General features: G+C 38.8%; 4 protein-coding genes across 5 annotated transcripts; 1 reads left to right on the forward strand and 3 right to left on the reverse strand.

Annotated features, from left to right (window-relative positions):
- Positions 1–979: 979 nt before the first annotated feature.
- On the reverse strand, positions 980–3643 carry GULLO3 (D-arabinono-1,4-lactone oxidase family protein). Its single transcript, XM_008221835.2, has 3 exons — positions 2817–3643; positions 2366–2621; positions 980–1984 (listed from the first exon to the last, which is right to left on the reverse strand). Exons 1-3 carry the CDS (start codon positions 3495–3497, stop codon positions 1137–1139), a joined length of 1785 nt encoding a protein of 594 aa, XP_008220057.2. The 5' UTR covers positions 3498–3643; the 3' UTR covers positions 980–1136.
- Positions 3644–3986: 343 nt separating this feature from the next.
- LOC103320234 (ARM repeat superfamily protein) lies at positions 3987–5393 on the reverse strand. The gene has a single exon (XM_089044756.1). The coding sequence runs from the start codon at positions 5254–5256 to the stop codon at positions 4243–4245; it is 1014 nt and encodes a 337-aa protein (XP_088900882.1). The 5' UTR covers positions 5257–5393; the 3' UTR covers positions 3987–4242.
- A 365-nt stretch (positions 5394–5758) lies between these two features.
- On the reverse strand, positions 5759–12012 carry LOC103320197 (uncharacterized). The gene is made up of 12 exons (XM_008221836.3): positions 11753–12012; positions 11271–11398; positions 11119–11181; positions 10720–10841; positions 10201–10316; positions 9273–10080; positions 8243–8974; positions 7444–7665; positions 7273–7368; positions 6988–7182; positions 6730–6843; positions 5759–6232 (listed from the first exon to the last, which is right to left on the reverse strand). The coding sequence occupies exons 1-12, from the start codon at positions 11860–11862 to the stop codon at positions 5972–5974; spliced, it is 2967 nt and encodes a 988-aa protein (XP_008220058.2). The 5' UTR covers positions 11863–12012; the 3' UTR covers positions 5759–5971.
- Positions 12013–12801: 789 nt separating this feature from the next.
- Positions 12802–16883, forward strand: LOC103320198 (putative beta-1,4-xylosyltransferase IRX9H). 2 transcript variants are annotated; one of them, XM_008221837.3, is made up of 4 exons: positions 12802–14519; positions 14994–15243; positions 15639–15847; positions 16445–16883. In XM_008221837.3, exons 1-3 carry the CDS (start codon positions 13627–13629, stop codon positions 15807–15809), a joined length of 1314 nt encoding a protein of 437 aa, XP_008220059.2. In that variant the 5' UTR covers positions 12802–13626; the 3' UTR covers positions 15810–15847; positions 16445–16883. The 2 variants fall into 2 exon arrangements, with proteins under 2 accessions (XP_008220059.2, XP_008220060.2); XM_008221838.3 differs by having other exon boundaries at positions 16450–16883.
- The last annotated feature ends 466 nt before the right edge of the window (positions 16884–17349 follow it).

Genomic DNA, 17349 nt, shown 5'->3' on the forward strand with positions numbered 1-17349 from the left:
CAATACCTTACTTGAGGGAACACTACCCTAAAACTTCTACACGAGTGAGTACTATGCAAATTTATATTTTATTTAAATAGTCACATTTAATCTTCTTTTCATTTGTTGTTGAGCACAAACAAACCAAATGGCCCCCCTCTCAAAAGAGTACTGTGAACAAGCTTTTACCCCAATTAGATATACAGACAACATAATTCTAAAAAGGGTTGTTTAAGTATCTTCAAAACATGTTTATTGCCAAAATTAGAAACCATATTTATATACATTGATACGTCCAAAGTTTTTCACCCGAAAAAAAAAAAAATTTTAATTGGTCATATTCTGATCCAAAGCTGCTGAGCTCCTATCTGGTAATCTTCCATGCAGAACTTGAAGGCACAACTGCTCTTTCAATCAGTCTTAATCACCAGCTAAGATAATAAGACTATTATTAGTAATAATTAAGTTACTATTTAAACAACCAAAGTTGGATTAAAATGGTCATGTTCTAGATCACACAGCGAGACTAAAAATCATGAGAAAAATGAGGGCCAAAGCAAAGGCAGACATATACATCGAGCAACGCCATGACATGCAAACATCGAGATGTTGACTGATCAATGGCGTCCACAGTTCCCTTTTGGATCCTCTTGCTGTTGTCGTATATCCATATCTTCGTTGGTTAAATCCCATTTTAATTCATTGAATAATAAAACAATGTTGTAGAAAAAAAAAATATTATTTTTAATATAAATGATAGTCTAAACTACAAAGAAGAAAGGAGTTTCTAACACAGATAGTACAAGGTACCATAGAGGTTCGAATATAAGACTACTAATATGCAAGTTAATAAGACCATTTTTCACTAAACTAGACCCTATTGACGATTATTTAAAATTACTTGCGTACACCAACCCATTTGTAGATAAATAATATGAATTCATCATTTTTACTAAATTGATTTGGAAAATTCCAAATTAAAAGTATCCAACAATTAGAGTTGGGCAAAATACCAAATCATATAGAACAAGCTAAAGAATAACCATAATTGATTCTCAAAATAAAAACAATTATTAATTTACAAAATCAATACCACTGAAACTTTTAATTATTCAAAATGACCAATGATGTTTTTCTACAATAATTAATTCATCAAATCATAAATCATTCTTATCACTACCTGATCCCACAGAGAATGGTGATGGTGGTGATGATGAGTACCTACAAACTCTAGCCTCCTTATAAACAAGGCCAGGTTTACAGAAGTACCCTTTTCCAGGGCTGCAATGCCTGTCCTCAGAGCAAATGCATTGGCCCTCCAAAGCACACCCATCTCCCTTCACACCCTCTTTCCCAAACACAACCTCATCAGACCACTCACTTGAGAACAAATTCTGAGGGTCCAATTGTCTTTTCACAGCTACAAATTTATTAAAATTAGGATATTTTTTCTGCACATCCAAAAAGGCTAAGTTCCTGTTCTTAGCCCAATGTGGCTTAGCCCCGTACTTGAAGAAAGCCAATTGCTCCACTTCTTCCCACACATCTTGATTGAATCTTGGAGTCAAAGCATCATCAGCACGAAAGTAATTAAAATCAACGACCACGGAGTCTTCAGGCTGACCAAGATATGCCCCAGTTGCCCTAATGAAACGTATCAAAAACCCGTTGTATATATCAACCCCACAAAAGTTGTCTGGTTTTAGGTCTCTTAGTTTCTTCACGTCTCTGATGAAGTCTCCAAATTTTGATGCTGGAAATATTGCTGTTGTTTCATAGAAGAAGAGGCCATTGATTCTTGGGTCCCATGCACATGAGTTGTCTGCGGCTGTTGAGTACAGGCATGAGCCTGAGGTTTGCATTTTGCCCTGGGGACCAATTACTGGGTACCCAGTAAAGATTAGGCCATTCTTCAAGCCATTAGCCACTAATTTCTTCACCCCTAAAAATGAAGCTGCCATTGTGCATTTTCCACCCAAGCTGCGTCCATTATCCATGGTTTTCTCTGCACATTTCAGATTTACAGTCTTAAATTAATCTTTTATATTCTCGTACTATTAGTGACGTTTTCAATAAACAAAACTACTTGTACCATCTCAATTAAGTACCAAGTGTAAATTGAAATTACAGAAGTGGGTGTCATCTCAATTAGAAAACTATTGCACTAGATGATTAGTTGAGATGGTACTAATAGTAGCATTCGGTAACATTTAATACACATTTTTGACCACATGTTTTTGGAATTGGGACCCATCTCGCATGAGAGACGCAATTAATATTTCTTCTTTTACTAAGTAAAAGAATGATTAATTTGTCCTAACATACCATAATATGTGTGACCTAAATAACAAAAATTAATATTAAATAAACGAATGTGGCAATATACCTGTTGCTCTAATACTCTTGGAGATGAGAATAGAATTGGATTGGAAGCCTAGGAAATCATATGTTCCATCGCCTGAGGCATTTAAGGGAACTCTGTTATCATATCTGTAAGCAGCTGTATGCTTTGATGGGTACCAAGTTATATCTGCGAACTCATATTTCTTAGCATGGTCCATGTATATGTTCTCAATTTGAGCATCATCTGTAAAGTCGTAAGCTATGCTCCTTTTGAATCTTGGCTCTAGCGACAACTTCACCTATTGACCAATTCCAAAGTAGTCTATTTCAATAACTTTAGGATACATTCATAACATAACGAATTAAATTTGCGAGAAGATAAATATTAATGTTATCCAATAAATATGTATGTTGTCATACTGCGAATCTAGATGACACGTTAACATTTTTTATATATAACATTCAATTAAAGCAATTGAAGGCAGGGTACTAACCTTGGAAATGACACCTAATAGTCCCAATGATACTTTGGCAGCATTAAAGATTTGATCTTTTGGTTCTAACTTGACAATCTTGGCAAACCCTTCTGATTGTTTTGCTGGAACAATGAGGCTGAGCCCAACAATATGATCATGCACAGCTCCTCCTTTTCCCCACCATGAGCTCCCATGTGCCCCTGTGCTTACAAGCCCTCCTACACTCACACCCTCCCAATATGGCGCAGCCACCAAGCTCAAGCCGGCTTCTTCCACCGCGTCGATCAATCGGCGCAGCCCTATGCCGGCATCAACCGTGACAGCCAAATTTTTCGCGTCGATTTCAATCGATGAATTGTATTTGGCTGTGCTTATTAGCATTGAATTCCCGGAGCTTGTGGCAGGGCAGGCCAGCTTGGGGATGGTGTGAGAAAATTGGCTCACAACTTTGACTTTGAGCTTGTTCTGATTTGCATAAGCCACAGCTAGCCGGAGCTCCTCTTCGGTTGTTGGGTATGTGACATTCTGAACATGGCAATCTTTTCTGTCGCCCCATACCCCATAGGAGTTGTAGAGGTTGCAGCCATTTTTGTAGCATCGAACCGGGGGTTCAGGCGGCATGGCTTGGATGGAGATCAACATGGTTGCAGCCCAGATGACATGGTGAAGAGCACAAAGGAGCCACCAAAAGCTGTGCATAATATGAAGTCTAAAATCTGGTCCTGGCTTTTTTTTCTGCAAAGTGTAAAGAAGGCTTTTTGAGGTTTTTGAAGGAAGGGGTTTTCTTATAAGAGGAAGGGCAATGCTTTGAAGGGAAATGAAGAAATAAATTTCTTGAATTGTACGCTACGATTTGGAAATATAATTCAATTTATAACAACTTGGGGTGGCCCTTTTTTGGTAGGGTTGGCAAGGGGGCTTGTTCGGCGGGTCAACGGGGACCGATAACTATTTTGTTATGTTTTTTTTTCTAATATAAAGTGCAAAGCATAAAATGCAACATTTAATAAAAATATGTAAGAGCAAATGACACACTAGTGCATTGATTTTGGAGTAATTGCTACTTTCAAGATTGGTTTTGGAGCAATTGCTTCTTTCAAGAAAGGTTTTGAGTTCGAGTCTTAGTATCGGTGTAATATATATGAGTTTAGTATACTATCACTATCTCAATACGAAAGATCCAAAAGAGAAAAAAATCTAAGAAATATCTTGTATATTTATTAGTAATCTAGAGGATGTGGTTAAGAAAAGGCCCAAAGGCAACAAACGTATATATGTTGTGTTGCCTTTTGTGTCGACTGAATTGTGATATTTGAACTAGGGTCTTGAACATGTTTACAAATATTTCCATACGCTTAAAAAAAACCAACGAGAAATAACTCATGTAGGATTTTGCTAAATTATGAATAAAACGAGAAATAACCACCATTTTGTTGATCCTCTACTATTTTGGGTCTAAATTCTCCCTCTCTTGAAGGGGTTCTTGAAGCGCCTTCAATAGCTGGGCTCCTTTCCTCCTCCCCCTGCCACTACAATCCCCTTTCAACGCCAGCTCCACCGCACGCGCCACCTCCTCCGCCGGTGCCGCCGCCACAGCCTCCGCAGCCTCTTCTTCCCCGTACCCACCGCTATAAATCACCGCCAACACGCCGATAGCATACTCCTTCCCCCGCGCCGATGTCCGCCCCATCATCATCACCATAATTGGCACCGCCAGTGCGTGGGCCCTCACCGCCGCGGCCCCCTCCGCCACAGTACACATGAGCTCCAGCGCCGCGAGTGCCCGCTCTGCCGACGTAGCCTCCAGCTCCAGCGCCGTCTCTACCACTGCCGCCGCCGCACCCGCCTCCACTGCCACGTGGCGGTTGCCCTCCGCCAGGCAGAGGGCTAACAGAATTTTCGTTGCCGCTTTAGCCCCCGCTTTGTTTTTCAAATTTCGCACCAACCCGCGCATCAATTCGGGTGGGCAAACCGGGTCAGGTGGTGGGTAGGGGACGAGGGAGCGTTCTAAGAGTTGGAGAGCCGCCAGCTGCTCGGGGTGTGACCCGACGCTGAGCTGGAGCTCTGCTGCGTGGAAGAGTTCTTGGAGGTTGGTGGAAGAGATGGGTGGTGGTGGTGGTGGTTTTGATTTGGGTTCGGGTTTCGGGTCAGGTTCGGGTTGTGGGTATGGGAGGATGGGCGAATCAGGGAGAGCGAATTTCCACTGGGTGAAGCTTTGGGAAGTTGAGGAGGAAGAGGACTCGGATTCAGGCTTGGAGGGATGGTGGGTTGGCGGGTCGGGTTGTGTTGGAGCGGGAGGTGATGAATCTAATGACAGTGAAGGTGGTAATGAGTCGGTGGATGAGAAGGGGAGAGGTGGAGGGTGAGGGGTTGTGGGGCTGAGGACGGTCCGGGTGCAATGGCGGAAGAACCCGCAAGAGAAGAGCTGGGTTTTGATCTTGGGATGCTGGGCTTTCATGGGTTCTGACTGTTTTGGTGATTGGAGAGAGAGAGAGAGAGAGAGAGAGGTGGTGAATGCTTTGGTTGATTTGAGAGAGAGGAGGAAGGTGATGAAAGTTGTAAGGATGTGGCCATGTGAGTTGTGGGGAGTGTAATACAGAAGTTCCAATATGTGTCAGTTTCCACTTTCACAGAAAAAGATTTTTAAAATAAATTTTAAAAAAATGTCGTGGCATTTCTTCTAGCCATTTGAAGGAAAGAAATGCTCATAATAATTAAAAAAATAAAAAGAGGTGCCATTTACTATTCATTTACATGAAATTATTTATATAAAAATAAAAAAATAAAAACTTTTTTACTTGCTGCTACCCAGAGCAATCACCGGCATGGTACAACAGATACAGAACAGAGAGTAATTTAAAAACTTCTAGGACCAGTGCAGCTCAATCATGGACTGGCTAAGCCAGTACACAGCAGGAAAAAAAAATCTGTATGGCCAAATATCAAATCTGCAGACACAATTTGGATCTAAAAGGCGCGAAAGAGTTCACTATTTTCTTGCACTTCAAATGTACAACTTGAAGACTAAAGTTGGATTGTCAACACAACTAAACAATATAGAAATTTTACAACAAAAAAATGCCTCTAAAGGAAGGCATGCTAAAAAAATTACAAGAAGTTAAACTAAGGGCAAAAAAACAAAAATGTCAGGATGCGAAAGACTAGCGGAGGTGTTACCTCCACTTCTCTCGTAGTTCTTTCTTCTCTGACAAAATCCAGGTTACAAAGATTGCTGCTATGAGTGCAACAATGGTGATGAGAAGCAATGCATAGCTGAAATCATCTGTTAGCGAATCGTAGGTCCTCGAAGGTGCGAGTTGAGTGAAAAACAGATCCACTCCATATGCAAACGCAAGGGTTGTTGACTCCAGCTTGGCCGGTACTGTCACTATGCCTCGAAGTCCTTCCACTTTGAGGGCATGCGTCACGTAGGACTGCATGAGCAAAATTTGTATAATTATAAGATGTTATGACCAAATCTTCATGAAAAAAAGAGCTATACTGCTGTCTCATTCATATAGCCTAACTATTTAAAATCTTTAAACACCTCAACTATTTTTTTATTTCACTGCAATTAACCACAGAACCAAGAATGTGATATCCAAACACCACATAAAGTTATACATTAAGCCAAGTGACTCACATACAAGAGCATTGCTTCTTTGAAAACCGAACTTGCAAAATTTAGAATAACAGTAATTATAGTGACTATAATAAAAAGAGAAATATGAAACTAAACAACCATAGCTTATATTCAGTCTACTTAAACCTCACAAACTTGAGTGCAATGACTACGTTGCTAGTGAGCAGATTTTTGTGACCATACAGTAAGATTGAAGGTACTGCTGACAATTAAGAGGATCTAAGGGAATATTAAGAAGTGCTTTCTCAAAAAATAAACTCCCAAAATGAAGATGGCAGAGTGGCATACCTGAGGAATTATTGGCAATGAATCTGTTAGAGGAATAATGCCTTCCTCTTTCTCAGCTGTTGTGGGGTTGACTGATCTACGGGGATCCAGAAAACGCTTGTCAAGTGCCAAAACCTACAAAGTGTTTACTCTCATTAAGGACATACATAAAAACAAATCCAATTAATTACATGTGAACTGTTGCCCCTAAAAAAGAGGAATAGAGTCTCAAAGAACAAAACAAAGTAAAAAACTCAGGACCCTCGGAGGTTATCCTACCTGATCACCAATTGTACCAATAAGAACCTGCTTTGAAGTTATACCCTTTGCTGTTAACGTCACAGCTAGAGCTTTTACAGAATACGTGAAGAAGTAAGACTGTGATTTCGTCACAACCTCTGGTCGAGAATATGAAGAAATAGGCGAAGTAAGATTATGCTTTCCCAGAACAAGCTTCCAAACATCCTTATTATCCTGTTAATTGTATTTTGATTCAGCTTGCATTATTTTGGGAACCAACAGACACAATAATACACAAAATATTTAAGTTGTGATTTAGCATACCGCTCGGGACTGATCGTATATCTCAATGACTGACATCTCATATCTGTGTGCTCTAAGATTAAAGTAGTGGTAAACAACCCAATTCTCACTAAAAACCTGCAAGATGTATAAAGTTGTTAAGAGAACATCTCTCATTCACACAACCGCAAACAAAGCAGAAGGAAAACTTACAGCATGCACAGGCCCCTGTGAGCCATGGTGGGTCATACGATGCAATATACGACCAGTTACAGTATCAATAAGATATACAGTCAACCAGGACTCCTCTGGGGTTGCTGTTCCAATTGGACCACTACCTTTTGGTGCAACAGTTGCCACAAAGAGTAGATTTTTAGATATATACTTAAACATCACATCTTCATCTGCAATAGCCTTTGCTTGAGTATGAACAACCTAGAGAAACACAAACCTCTGTCACAAAAATATATAGAGCAAAGCATTTTCAGAGACTAAAAGACTAGCATTCTTCTTTTTTGAAAAGTAAATCCATTTGATTAGAAAGAGGCAAGGGGACACAGCCCAAGCACACAAGGATAAAACGCAAAAAATAATAATAATAATTCAAGTGGGGAGGAAAAAAAAAGTGCCCGAAGAAATAACAAGCTCAGTACTCCACTCCCTCAAATGACCCACTATTCCTTTCTGACCAAATACACCAAAAAACACACAAAGGAGTAGTACCCCCCAAACCACCCCAATCCTCTTTCCAATACCGGTCATGGAGGCCTGGAAGGCCAAACTTGATTTAAAAAGATCTGTGAAATGATAGAAACTACATGGCAAAGTTTAGAGGGAATGATCAAACTAACCCAAAAAAAATAAAATACAGAGACCCAATAATATCATAAAACAAAGAAAGTGAAGAAATTAAAAGCTACAATAGATTCAAGAAAAGGAAAAATTGCAAACTTTTCAAGGACAATATGTTCGCCAAACCCATATATTAAGTGGCAGCAAGAGAAAACCATACCTCACTCAATTTTCTTGTCACAGTTGCAATGATCCTTTCTGAGTCAGATGGGAATACAATTGACCATATATCCTTGGACTCAAAGCAGTAGTTATCTATGACTTCCTGGATGCAATTGCTCTTCAAGACATGTCCTTTGATAATGCCATTGTCAGCCTCAACTGAGTACCAGTATATGTTTGTAAGCTCACGTTGAAAAATATCAATAGCCTCAGATGTTCTTGGGTATAGATGCCCGTGCTGGTTTACATCTATTAGTAGATGAAGACGCTGTTCTGTTGAATCAGTAAATGGCAGTGGTATAACTTGCGCAATAGAATGTATGACAGCCATGGAATTAATTTCCTTGCCAGTGTATGCATCAACAATAGAAAGAACACCTGGTGCGTCAGAATTTTTCCCACATCGACCTACTACAAGGACAGATGGATTTTCATCCAGCGCATGATGATGGGGTACCTGCCACTGATAAATATTCAACCCAGTCGGATACTCACACGTTTCAGAGCTACGCAGAGTAGGTAGTAAGAGAGACCAGACAACTTGTCCATATCCAGTGTGCAAGGCAAAAAGTTTTCCTGCTCTCGTAAGCACTATGAGCAGCTTCCGGAAACCATTATGGTCACGGGTCATTTTGCTCTTTTCAAAACTTTTCAACCTCATCTCTTGTATAGCTGCAACATCTTCAGCACTTGCAAGCATTAAGGTTCCCTTAAGCTTCAGTATGTGTCCCTTCAAAATAACACAAAGTCAAATGAGAAATGAAAAAACCTGTGAGAGGGGCGTATATATATATATATTCCGTATTTAAAACCCTGGTCCAAAATGACTACAGAAGTATGCAAAACATCAAAGGAGCATATGCACACGCACGCGCACACACACACAGTGCATGCCAGACTGCACTGCTATGAAATTCTATAGAGTAGGATGACAATGCCATTACATTATGGTGAAACTTGCGGAAAATTGACACCTTTTAACCTTGATTTTAAGTTTCCACTCTATTAAAACACATCATAGTTCATACCTTAAGCCACTCAAAGAGGTTCTGCTCCACTTTTGCCACAGATACACCTTCCTTTTCCACAGGTAGTTCTGATGTTACCACATCAACAATTGAGGCAAGCCCATCCTCCCTACTCCAGACAATAGCACCTTGTTGTAACAATAAAAGTGAATGATCCTCCATCACAATTAGGGCCCTAAACCCGTGAGACCTGTCTGTCCGGATATAATTGTTAATGAAAATCTTATGGACAGTCCCCCTCTGATTGTCCATATCAATACTCTCTTTCAGCAAATCACCACTCAGGTCATGGCTAGGCTTCACTGTGAGATGGATCTTACCGTCTCCATGTTGAATTAGTGCAAAAGCTTGTTGGCCCTCTGAAAGTGAGATTGCATCACTAATAGCCGCCACATTGTTTATTTTATCCAGTACCTGTAATTTTCCTTCACCAGTCACTCTTATGAATACCACTGCTCCATCTATTTTCACAGAAAACACTCCAGGAAGTTTTGAAGGTAATAGCACTGGTGTTCCAAAAGAATCCCTAAAGATATCAGATATGTGTGTCTGTTGATAGTTAATTTCTCCATCCTGAAAGCTTATAATTACCAACTTTGTTCTTGTGGAATCCAATGTCACAAGAATTTCACTTGAAACTACTAGCGCTTCACCGGAAAAGCCACCTGAAAATGTTGCACTGTTGTGTTTCAGCAACTCTCCATTCCTAGCATTGATCTTATATGCATCAAACTGGGAAGAACCAAAAAATCCTAGTACATAAATTATATCAGTGCCAAGAGGCTGAATAATCTGTTGAACCTCTACACTGAAAACATGGAAACAAAACAAATATTAATGAAACAGAATTGTTTAAAAATAAAAAAATGAAACATAATATTATTATTACAAATAATTATTTTAAGCATAAAATTCTAAATCTGCATACCTTTCTGGTGCAATTTCCTTTTTCCAAAGAACCTCACCGTCAATGCTAGAAATAGCATGTAGAGACCCTTTACCAAAAACAAGGATCAAATTGTCCTTGTCGACTTTCAAGTTTGTCTGCACAAGATAACAATAATGAACCACATATTCAAAAAAATATATACAAAACCTGAATTGTGTATAGCCCCTTTTTTTTTTTTTTTTTGGTGTGGAAAAGAAACGAAATCTTGTATAACCTATACACCCGTGCAACCTGCACCTGAGCGTTTTACAGAGTAAAAGCTGCAAATTAAGCTAGTGAAAAGGAACAAGAAAGAATGATTCAAGATATAAGACAATCTTGAAACGCAAATTATTAATTTGGAAGAAAGTTTTGATGCTTATGATAGTTACTGGGGGTTCAGAAGCCATGACTACTAAATGTAATAACAACGGATGAGAAGAGAGCGAGTAAATATAAGACTTCTATCAAGACGCTAAATTAGAAGATAACAGTGAGTATAAAATGTGGTTTACTAACCGGGACAGTTAATAGTGACTTTGAGGCCCCTGAGCCCTCCAAAAAAGACTCCCACACCATCTGACCATCAGGAAGGTTCCATGCTCTTAAAATACCTCCCCCCGATGAGAGGGTTATGACATCTGAAAATAAAAAGTGGAATGTTCAACTGTATGATCAACAATATAAGTTCACTGCTCAAGCTTTAATAGGTACTTCATAAAAGAGAAAAATAATGCAGAAAAATTCAATCCTCATTCTTTTTCTATTAGCGAATCCCAATCTGTTATAATGTGAAAACTGTTTATGATCAAAGAATGAATCTTTTAACCACAGAGCTCAAACTATGCAATCGTATATTTTAGAGGCAAATGAAAAACATTATATAAGACAAACGATGAGTGCAAGCATAACAATTACATTTTCCCAAGGCTATGTCAATTCCGTCTATGATATCATTGCTCCCAAGAACATGTCTCCAGACTGCATAAAACAAAAGCACAGATTAACATTGAATTGAGGCTTGAGCTGAGGGCACAGAATAAATTGACATTCTCAACAGTGCAACCTACATATCTCCCCGTGGCGGAGATCAAGTGATGCTATAACATTCTCTTCAGTGGACACTACAACACGCCTTCGCCCGCTTTTCTGAGTATGGAACACTGCTCCCTTCACTTTCCCTATGTACTGCTGGTGCCTGCATTGAAAGAGAAACTTAGAAAATTCAATTTAAAGCTTTTCAGAACATAGTCAATGAACTGACTAGAATTGAAGCTCTCTTTGGGTATCGGGATATTGTTCGAAAGCTAAAAACTTTCTATTAACAGCTCGGAGACGATGCAATTGGGTATAACAAAGATCGAATTACAAAACTATCCAACAAGAGAGAGGATTGAATTCGTTTCGATTCAGAACTTTCAAGTGAAAACAATAGAAAAACAGGTCATGAGCGAAGTGATTTCAATCGAATTTCAAGTTTTCTTCCTTTTTCTATGATTTCTGGGCGATGAAAACACAGGAAAAACAAAAGGAGTATGAGATTGAATCTTACCAATCCATGAGACCAACTTGATCTTCGTAAAGCGAAAGACTGAGATTTGTAGACGATAAGAATATCAGAAGAAGCAGAAAAACCCTACTCGCCATGCTCGTCGTACCCATGGCGACTCTCTCTCCCTCCCTCTCTCTCTCTGTGGCAGTGACAACGAGTGAAGTGATGGATCTGAGACTACGATGAAAAGTTTTGTAGGAAGCAAGAAGAACTTCGAAGTGAGCAAGGAGAGAGAGAGTCACACAAGTGCGAAGAGCCGGCTCTTCGGAGAAAAGGGAAATCCTAAATGACGGAAATACCCTTCTGTATGGACCGGTAGTAGCGGGCTGAAAATTTTGACCATTGGGTCGAGTTGGACTTAATATATGAGCGAGGCCCGGCCCAAATAGTTTCGAAAAATGCAAATAGTTTATTGGAAAAGTAGATGTGCGTAAGGTCACTCGGCCAAAATGAGTGTATCCGCCCTCTTACATCCGAATTCGATTTCACTCTCCATACACACACTTTTTTAATAAGGAATTTTGCTTGGCTTCTCTGTTTATTTGTAAATTACATACAGACTTATATATATATATATTTGTTCTTTTATTGATATATAGAAATATTCATTATGAAATTATGATTTTATTTTATTTGGTTGAGGAGGAAGGAATTGCTCCTTCAAGGCAAACAATCGAGTATTTTTCTTATTTAATTAATTAATTTATAATTCTATATAGATTTTAGTTCTTCTTAATTTAACATTTTAATTATGCGCTATATATATTTTGCTTAATAAAAAGGAAAAGTAATCCATTATTAGAATTTAGATGGCATCCTCATGAATTTTAGAGATCCTCAGTTGACTGTTTTTATTTTTTGGGGCAGGTGGTCAGCTGACTGTTGACAATGAGTTGTTACAGTAATACGAGATTAATATATTAACTTTTGTGAAGAAAAAAAGAATTATCAAAGTTTACTATATTTGTACAAAATTAAACGTATAAATGATTTTTTCGCCATTAATTGTACGTACTAAATTGTTTTTTTTTTTCCCCTTTAAACAGATGGATTATTGGATGCCGTCGGTCACGCAGGCCAAAAAAATAGAAAGAAGAAGAGCAAAAACAGTTTTTTTTTTTGGGTCTGAATCTACATGAGAGAGAGAGTGGGTGCTGTCACTTGATATGCGCCCGTAGAGATTCCTAAACTCCTGGCATCGCTACTTCCTCCTCCATAGACGTCTTTACTCTCTGCTTCTTCACCGTCAACGTTTTGTCTGTCCAGCTTTAACAAAGTGGAGCTTGCTGCTGCCTTGCTGGTTCTCACTTCTGGGTGTCAAAGATCGAAGACCCATTTGCCATTGAACGGTAATGCAGTGACCTATTTGGTTTCAATGCGAATTTTGCACATTTCATCTGGAATCTCATTGTTTTGGGGCCCAAAGCTTGTATCTTTTTAGTCATATTGTTGATGTGTGATTGGGTGCGGTTCTTTGGTTTCTGGCTCTTTCACTGTAGATCAAGAACTTCACTTTGAGGTGAAAAGCTGCAATTTTTTTCAGCTGGGTTTGGGAGTTTATATGGTAATAAGTAAATCAGATTGAAGCTTTGCATTTATTGGAGGTTGGGATTAGTTTCATATGAAATGCCCACACACTAGTTTGGTAATTTTCTTGTTCTGCTGGTCAACTTTGCTGTAATTGTTAGTAAAGATGAAGCTTTTGATGAGGGTGATACTGAGAACAAATTTACTACTTTGGACATTGTAGTTATGATGTTCAGTGCGAAAGAAAATGATGTTTTGATACATCAGGATAAGTTTTTGTCCTATGTGATAGCGTTCGTAAGCAGGTGGAGTATGAAATAAGCTAGATCGAATTGTATTTTGTTTTGATGGCGTCTATTAGAAGAACTTTGTCTCCAGTGCCTCGAGCAGGAACTGCACTAAATGGGGAAGCTTGTTCAGTTGCTTCTCCATTGTCCAGGTCCTCATGTACTCACAACACCTACCCAACATCCAGTGGATTGTTATCGTCTCTGTCCGCTTCATTGGACCCTTTTGTTCTCAGTGTCTTTCCTCCAAGGTCTTCTAGGCCCCTTGAGAAGTCAAAACCAAAGGGCCATATTTGGAGGAGGGCACTTTCCCATTTCTTCATTTGTTTCATTGTTGGGCTATTCATTGGGCTTACACCCTTTGCCTCAATGAATTTCTCCATGAATCTCATGTCGAAGCATCAAGACTTCTCCTTTGACATGATATCTTCAGTTGGGTTTCAGTTGCATGATAGTGTACACAGAAATGTCACACCATTCGACAGTGTGAAAATGAATAAGAATGTTACAACAGAGTTGCAAGTCAAGGAGTGGGAGGCAAAAGATGGCATTCTAGAGAAAGCTGTAGATAACCGGTTACTTATCCAAGAATCAGATTTGGAGTTCCAAAAGCTTTTGATAATCGTGACCCCAACATATGCTCAGCCATTTCAAGCCTATAATCTGAATCGTTTGGCACACACGCTAAAATTAATCTCACCTCCATTGTTATGGATTGTTGTGGAGATGACCTCCCAATCTGCAGAAACAGCTGACATCTTGAAGAGAACTGGGATTATGTACAGGCATCTTGTTTGCAATAAGAATCTTACTGATGTAAGAGACAGAAGTGTTCATCAAAGAAATGTTGCACTTTCTCACATTGAAACTCACCGTCTAGATGGAATCGTCTACTTTGCAGATGAGGATAATGTCTACTCAACTGATCTTTTCGAGCAAATGAGGCAGATTGGGTATTTCCATTTTTCTAAACTAAATTCCTACTATTAGTGTTATACTTTAACAGAATGTTGTTGATATATCACCTTTTTCTGCATCATCATCTACCAATACATCATGAGAAGATAAGAGAACTTTGGTTTAATTACATTTGCTGGATTTCATAACTTCTTGATAAGTAAGCTTGAGAACTCTTCGTACACAAGGTACACCTTTTTATTGTAATTTCATAGTTTATATCATTTTCTGCTGAAGATCCTCTGCACATAGTCTGTTCATTTCTCATAGAGCCTGCTGGAGATCCAATGAGAGAAAGTAATATTGCATTCAGCACGATAAAATTTGGAAAAACTTTTGGTGCCTGCAGTATTGTTGTAAGACAGAACATCATCTTTGCCCCTGTAGTAAATGTTCTTCGTTTGACATTGCATTCTGCATGTTGTGGTGACAATGCCCTTCTTTTTTCCTTTTCCTTAATTCAATTGCAGGCGGTTTGGGACCTGGACAGTGGCCAAACTAATGAGTGGCAAAATGAAACCTATTATTGAGGGCCCGGTTTGTAATGGAACTCAGGTCATAGGATGGCATGTAAATGAATCAAGTAGAAGATTTCAGAGATTTCATGCTAAAATATCAGGATTTGCCTTCAATAGTTCGATACTCTGGGACCCCAAAGGGTGGCATCGACCGACCCTTGAACCTATTAGGCAGCTTGACACAGGCAATGATGATTTCAAGGTTGGTGTCTCTTGTTCCATATTGTCTCATCATCCATGATAGTGCCCCACATTATAATATGCATGGCTGTTGTGACCTTTAAATCAAAAGCAACTGGTAGACTTGGACCAAAATGGCCTATTTTTTAGTAAACTGATATAGTGACCTGAACCTCCTAAATTACTTATTTGAAATCGTACCATATTTAAGCACACCCTTCAATGGTTAAGCCTTTTATTTTTTTATTTTTTTATTGGAGAAATAGAGTCCACATTCCACCCACTGAAAACCTAACTAGTCACTGATTACCGGGTATGACAGTCCGGCTTCAATTTCTAACTCTCATTTAGCAATTTCAATTGGAATTGGAATATTCCCCCTCTTGAAAGAGTTCACTTACTTATTTGCATTTCCAGGCGAGTACATTTGTTGAACAAGTTGTCGAAGATGAAAGTCAAATGGAAGGTTTACTGCATGCTTGCTCAACAATCATGGTTTGGCACCATCACCATGAATCATCTAACACCTTCTATCCTCACAAATGGATCATGAAAGATAGCCTAGATGTAATTGCCTCACTTAAGTGAAACTCTTGATGTGAAAGGAGTCCTGGTGGATGGCAAAGGTAAATGATCTTTTTAAAATATGCATTTCTATAGAATAGTCAATCTCTTCATCCTTTCGGAAATATTAAGCTGGAGATGTTATCAGCAAAAAGTCTGGGATGTTCAGATGTCAACTAAAGTTAAAAGTGAAAAGAAAATCTCCTGACATGTAAGAGAAGTTCTCATCAGAGCTTAAAACAAAGAAATGATATGGGGAATACTTCCTGAGATTCTCAAATACCCTGAACTCTGATGAATCATTGGTCTTCAATTTTCTAGTCCAGACATTGCACAAATATCAACAGGCACACACATATGAATGCTGCTTAGAGGGTAACTTCTTATAGCAGTGAAAGAGCTGAACTTTCCCACCTAATTACCAACATGGATTGTGAAGGGGATAACTTTTGGCTACAGAAGCTGGTGGTTTTCAATTAAAAATGATTGATTTAAGTACTACAATGAATGTTTTATTTTGTTAAGTTGAACAGAATAACTTCTCACTTATCATGTGGTGTCAAAACACCTGGTTAACTAATGAAATGCAGTTGAGCTTTCTTGCATATAATTGCTCTCTCTCTTACAAACACATATTTTTAATGCAAATTTTTTTCCAGTGCAGGATAGATTGATGCGGAACCACAGCTAGTCTTGCCAGTGGTTACTAATCCTCACTGCAGCTGATGCCTGCTTAGGCTGTTCAAACACTTCACCCGTTTCATGTGGTCATTCAACAAATTGGTTGAGAATTTTCCCACAACGTTTTTCCCAGTTGTTAGATCAGATGCTTTTCCCCTTTTAAGATCAGGGGTGAAAATGATTATGTGCAGTTGTATGAAATGCCCATTTTCCTTCGTAGGCTGCTCTGTTTAACAAGAGAACATTTATTTGATGAGGTAATGCTTCATCCTAAAGCCTAGAAGGATCCAGGGTTCGTCCATGTCAATATCAGCTTAATTTGGCCTTTTGTCATGGTTAGGTATTCTTTGGGTGTGGTAATGTGTAAAAATTGAATTATTAAGTTGGTGCTTTAAGTCACTTCTTTGTTCTTTTGCATTTGTTTCCTCAAAATCCAAACTTGAAAACTGATCAGGTTTGAATACTGCTGTTAGCGTTTTCATTTAGAGTTTTTCTTTCCTTTTTTTTGTTCCATTCATGGAACAAGCAAGCAAGCAATTGCAGACAGAGCCGTAGGATCATGGATGAACACCTTTCCAAATGTATGTTACTCCTTTTTGGAACCTTGATTTCTTGAAGCTATTCCAATAACAGTAAGATCCTTAATGATTGCAAAACCTTGTCCCATTTTTTTAAAACCGTGAATCTTACTCATTTTATGCAGTTTGACATTTAATGTGCTCGAATGGAATGTCTTGCTGTGAACTCCAAATAGAGCAATATAACTTGAATGCCTTCCACATAGGTTGAAAAAAGGTACAAAATACCCTTTCAATTGGATGAGTGCAAGTCACTTCATTCTCATTTCTTCTTCAAGCTCAACTTTCTTCCTTTAACAGCCATT

Source organism: Prunus mume, linkage group LG2 (assembly GCF_029339155.1).
Source record: "Prunus mume cultivar Tortuosa linkage group LG2, ASM2933915v1, whole genome shotgun sequence".
In the NCBI taxonomy this organism is placed as follows: Eukaryota; Viridiplantae; Streptophyta; class Magnoliopsida; order Rosales; family Rosaceae; genus Prunus; species Prunus mume.

Bases quoted from the DNA above. Each gene is read 5' to 3' on its own strand.
- LOC103320198 (XM_008221837.3), top strand. From the start codon at position 13,627: ATGGCGTCTATTAGAAGAACTTTGTCTCCAGTGCCTCGAGCAGGAACT. The intron at 14,520-14,993 runs GTATTTCCATTT...ATTCAATTGCAG, and splicing joins GAGCAAATGAGGCAGATTGG to GCGGTTTGGGACCTGGACAG. The intron at 15,244-15,638 runs GTTGGTGTCTCT...TTGCATTTCCAG, and splicing joins CAGGCAATGATGATTTCAAG to GCGAGTACATTTGTTGAACA.
- GULLO3 (XM_008221835.2), bottom strand. From the start codon at position 3,497: ATGCACAGCTTTTGGTGGCTCCTTTGTGCTCTTCACCATGTCATCTGG. The intron at 2,622-2,816 runs GTTAGTACCCTG...ATTGGTCAATAG, and splicing joins TATTAGGTGTCATTTCCAAG to GTGAAGTTGTCGCTAGAGCC. The intron at 1,985-2,365 runs GTATATTGCCAC...TGAAATGTGCAG, and splicing joins CAAGAGTATTAGAGCAACAG to AGAAAACCATGGATAATGGA.
- LOC103320234 (XM_089044756.1), bottom strand. From the start codon at position 5,256: ATGAAAGCCCAGCATCCCAAGATCAAAACCCAGCTCTTCTCTTGCGGG.
- LOC103320197 (XM_008221836.3), bottom strand. From the start codon at position 11,862: ATGGGTACGACGAGCATGGCGAGTAGGGTTTTTCTGCTTCTTCTGATA. The intron at 10,317-10,719 runs GTTAGTAAACCA...TATCTTGTGCAG, and splicing joins AGTCACTATTAACTGTCCCG to ACAAACTTGAAAGTCGACAA. The intron at 7,183-7,272 runs GTATGCTAAATC...TACAATTAACAG, and splicing joins TATACGATCAGTCCCGAGCG to GATAATAAGGATGTTTGGAA.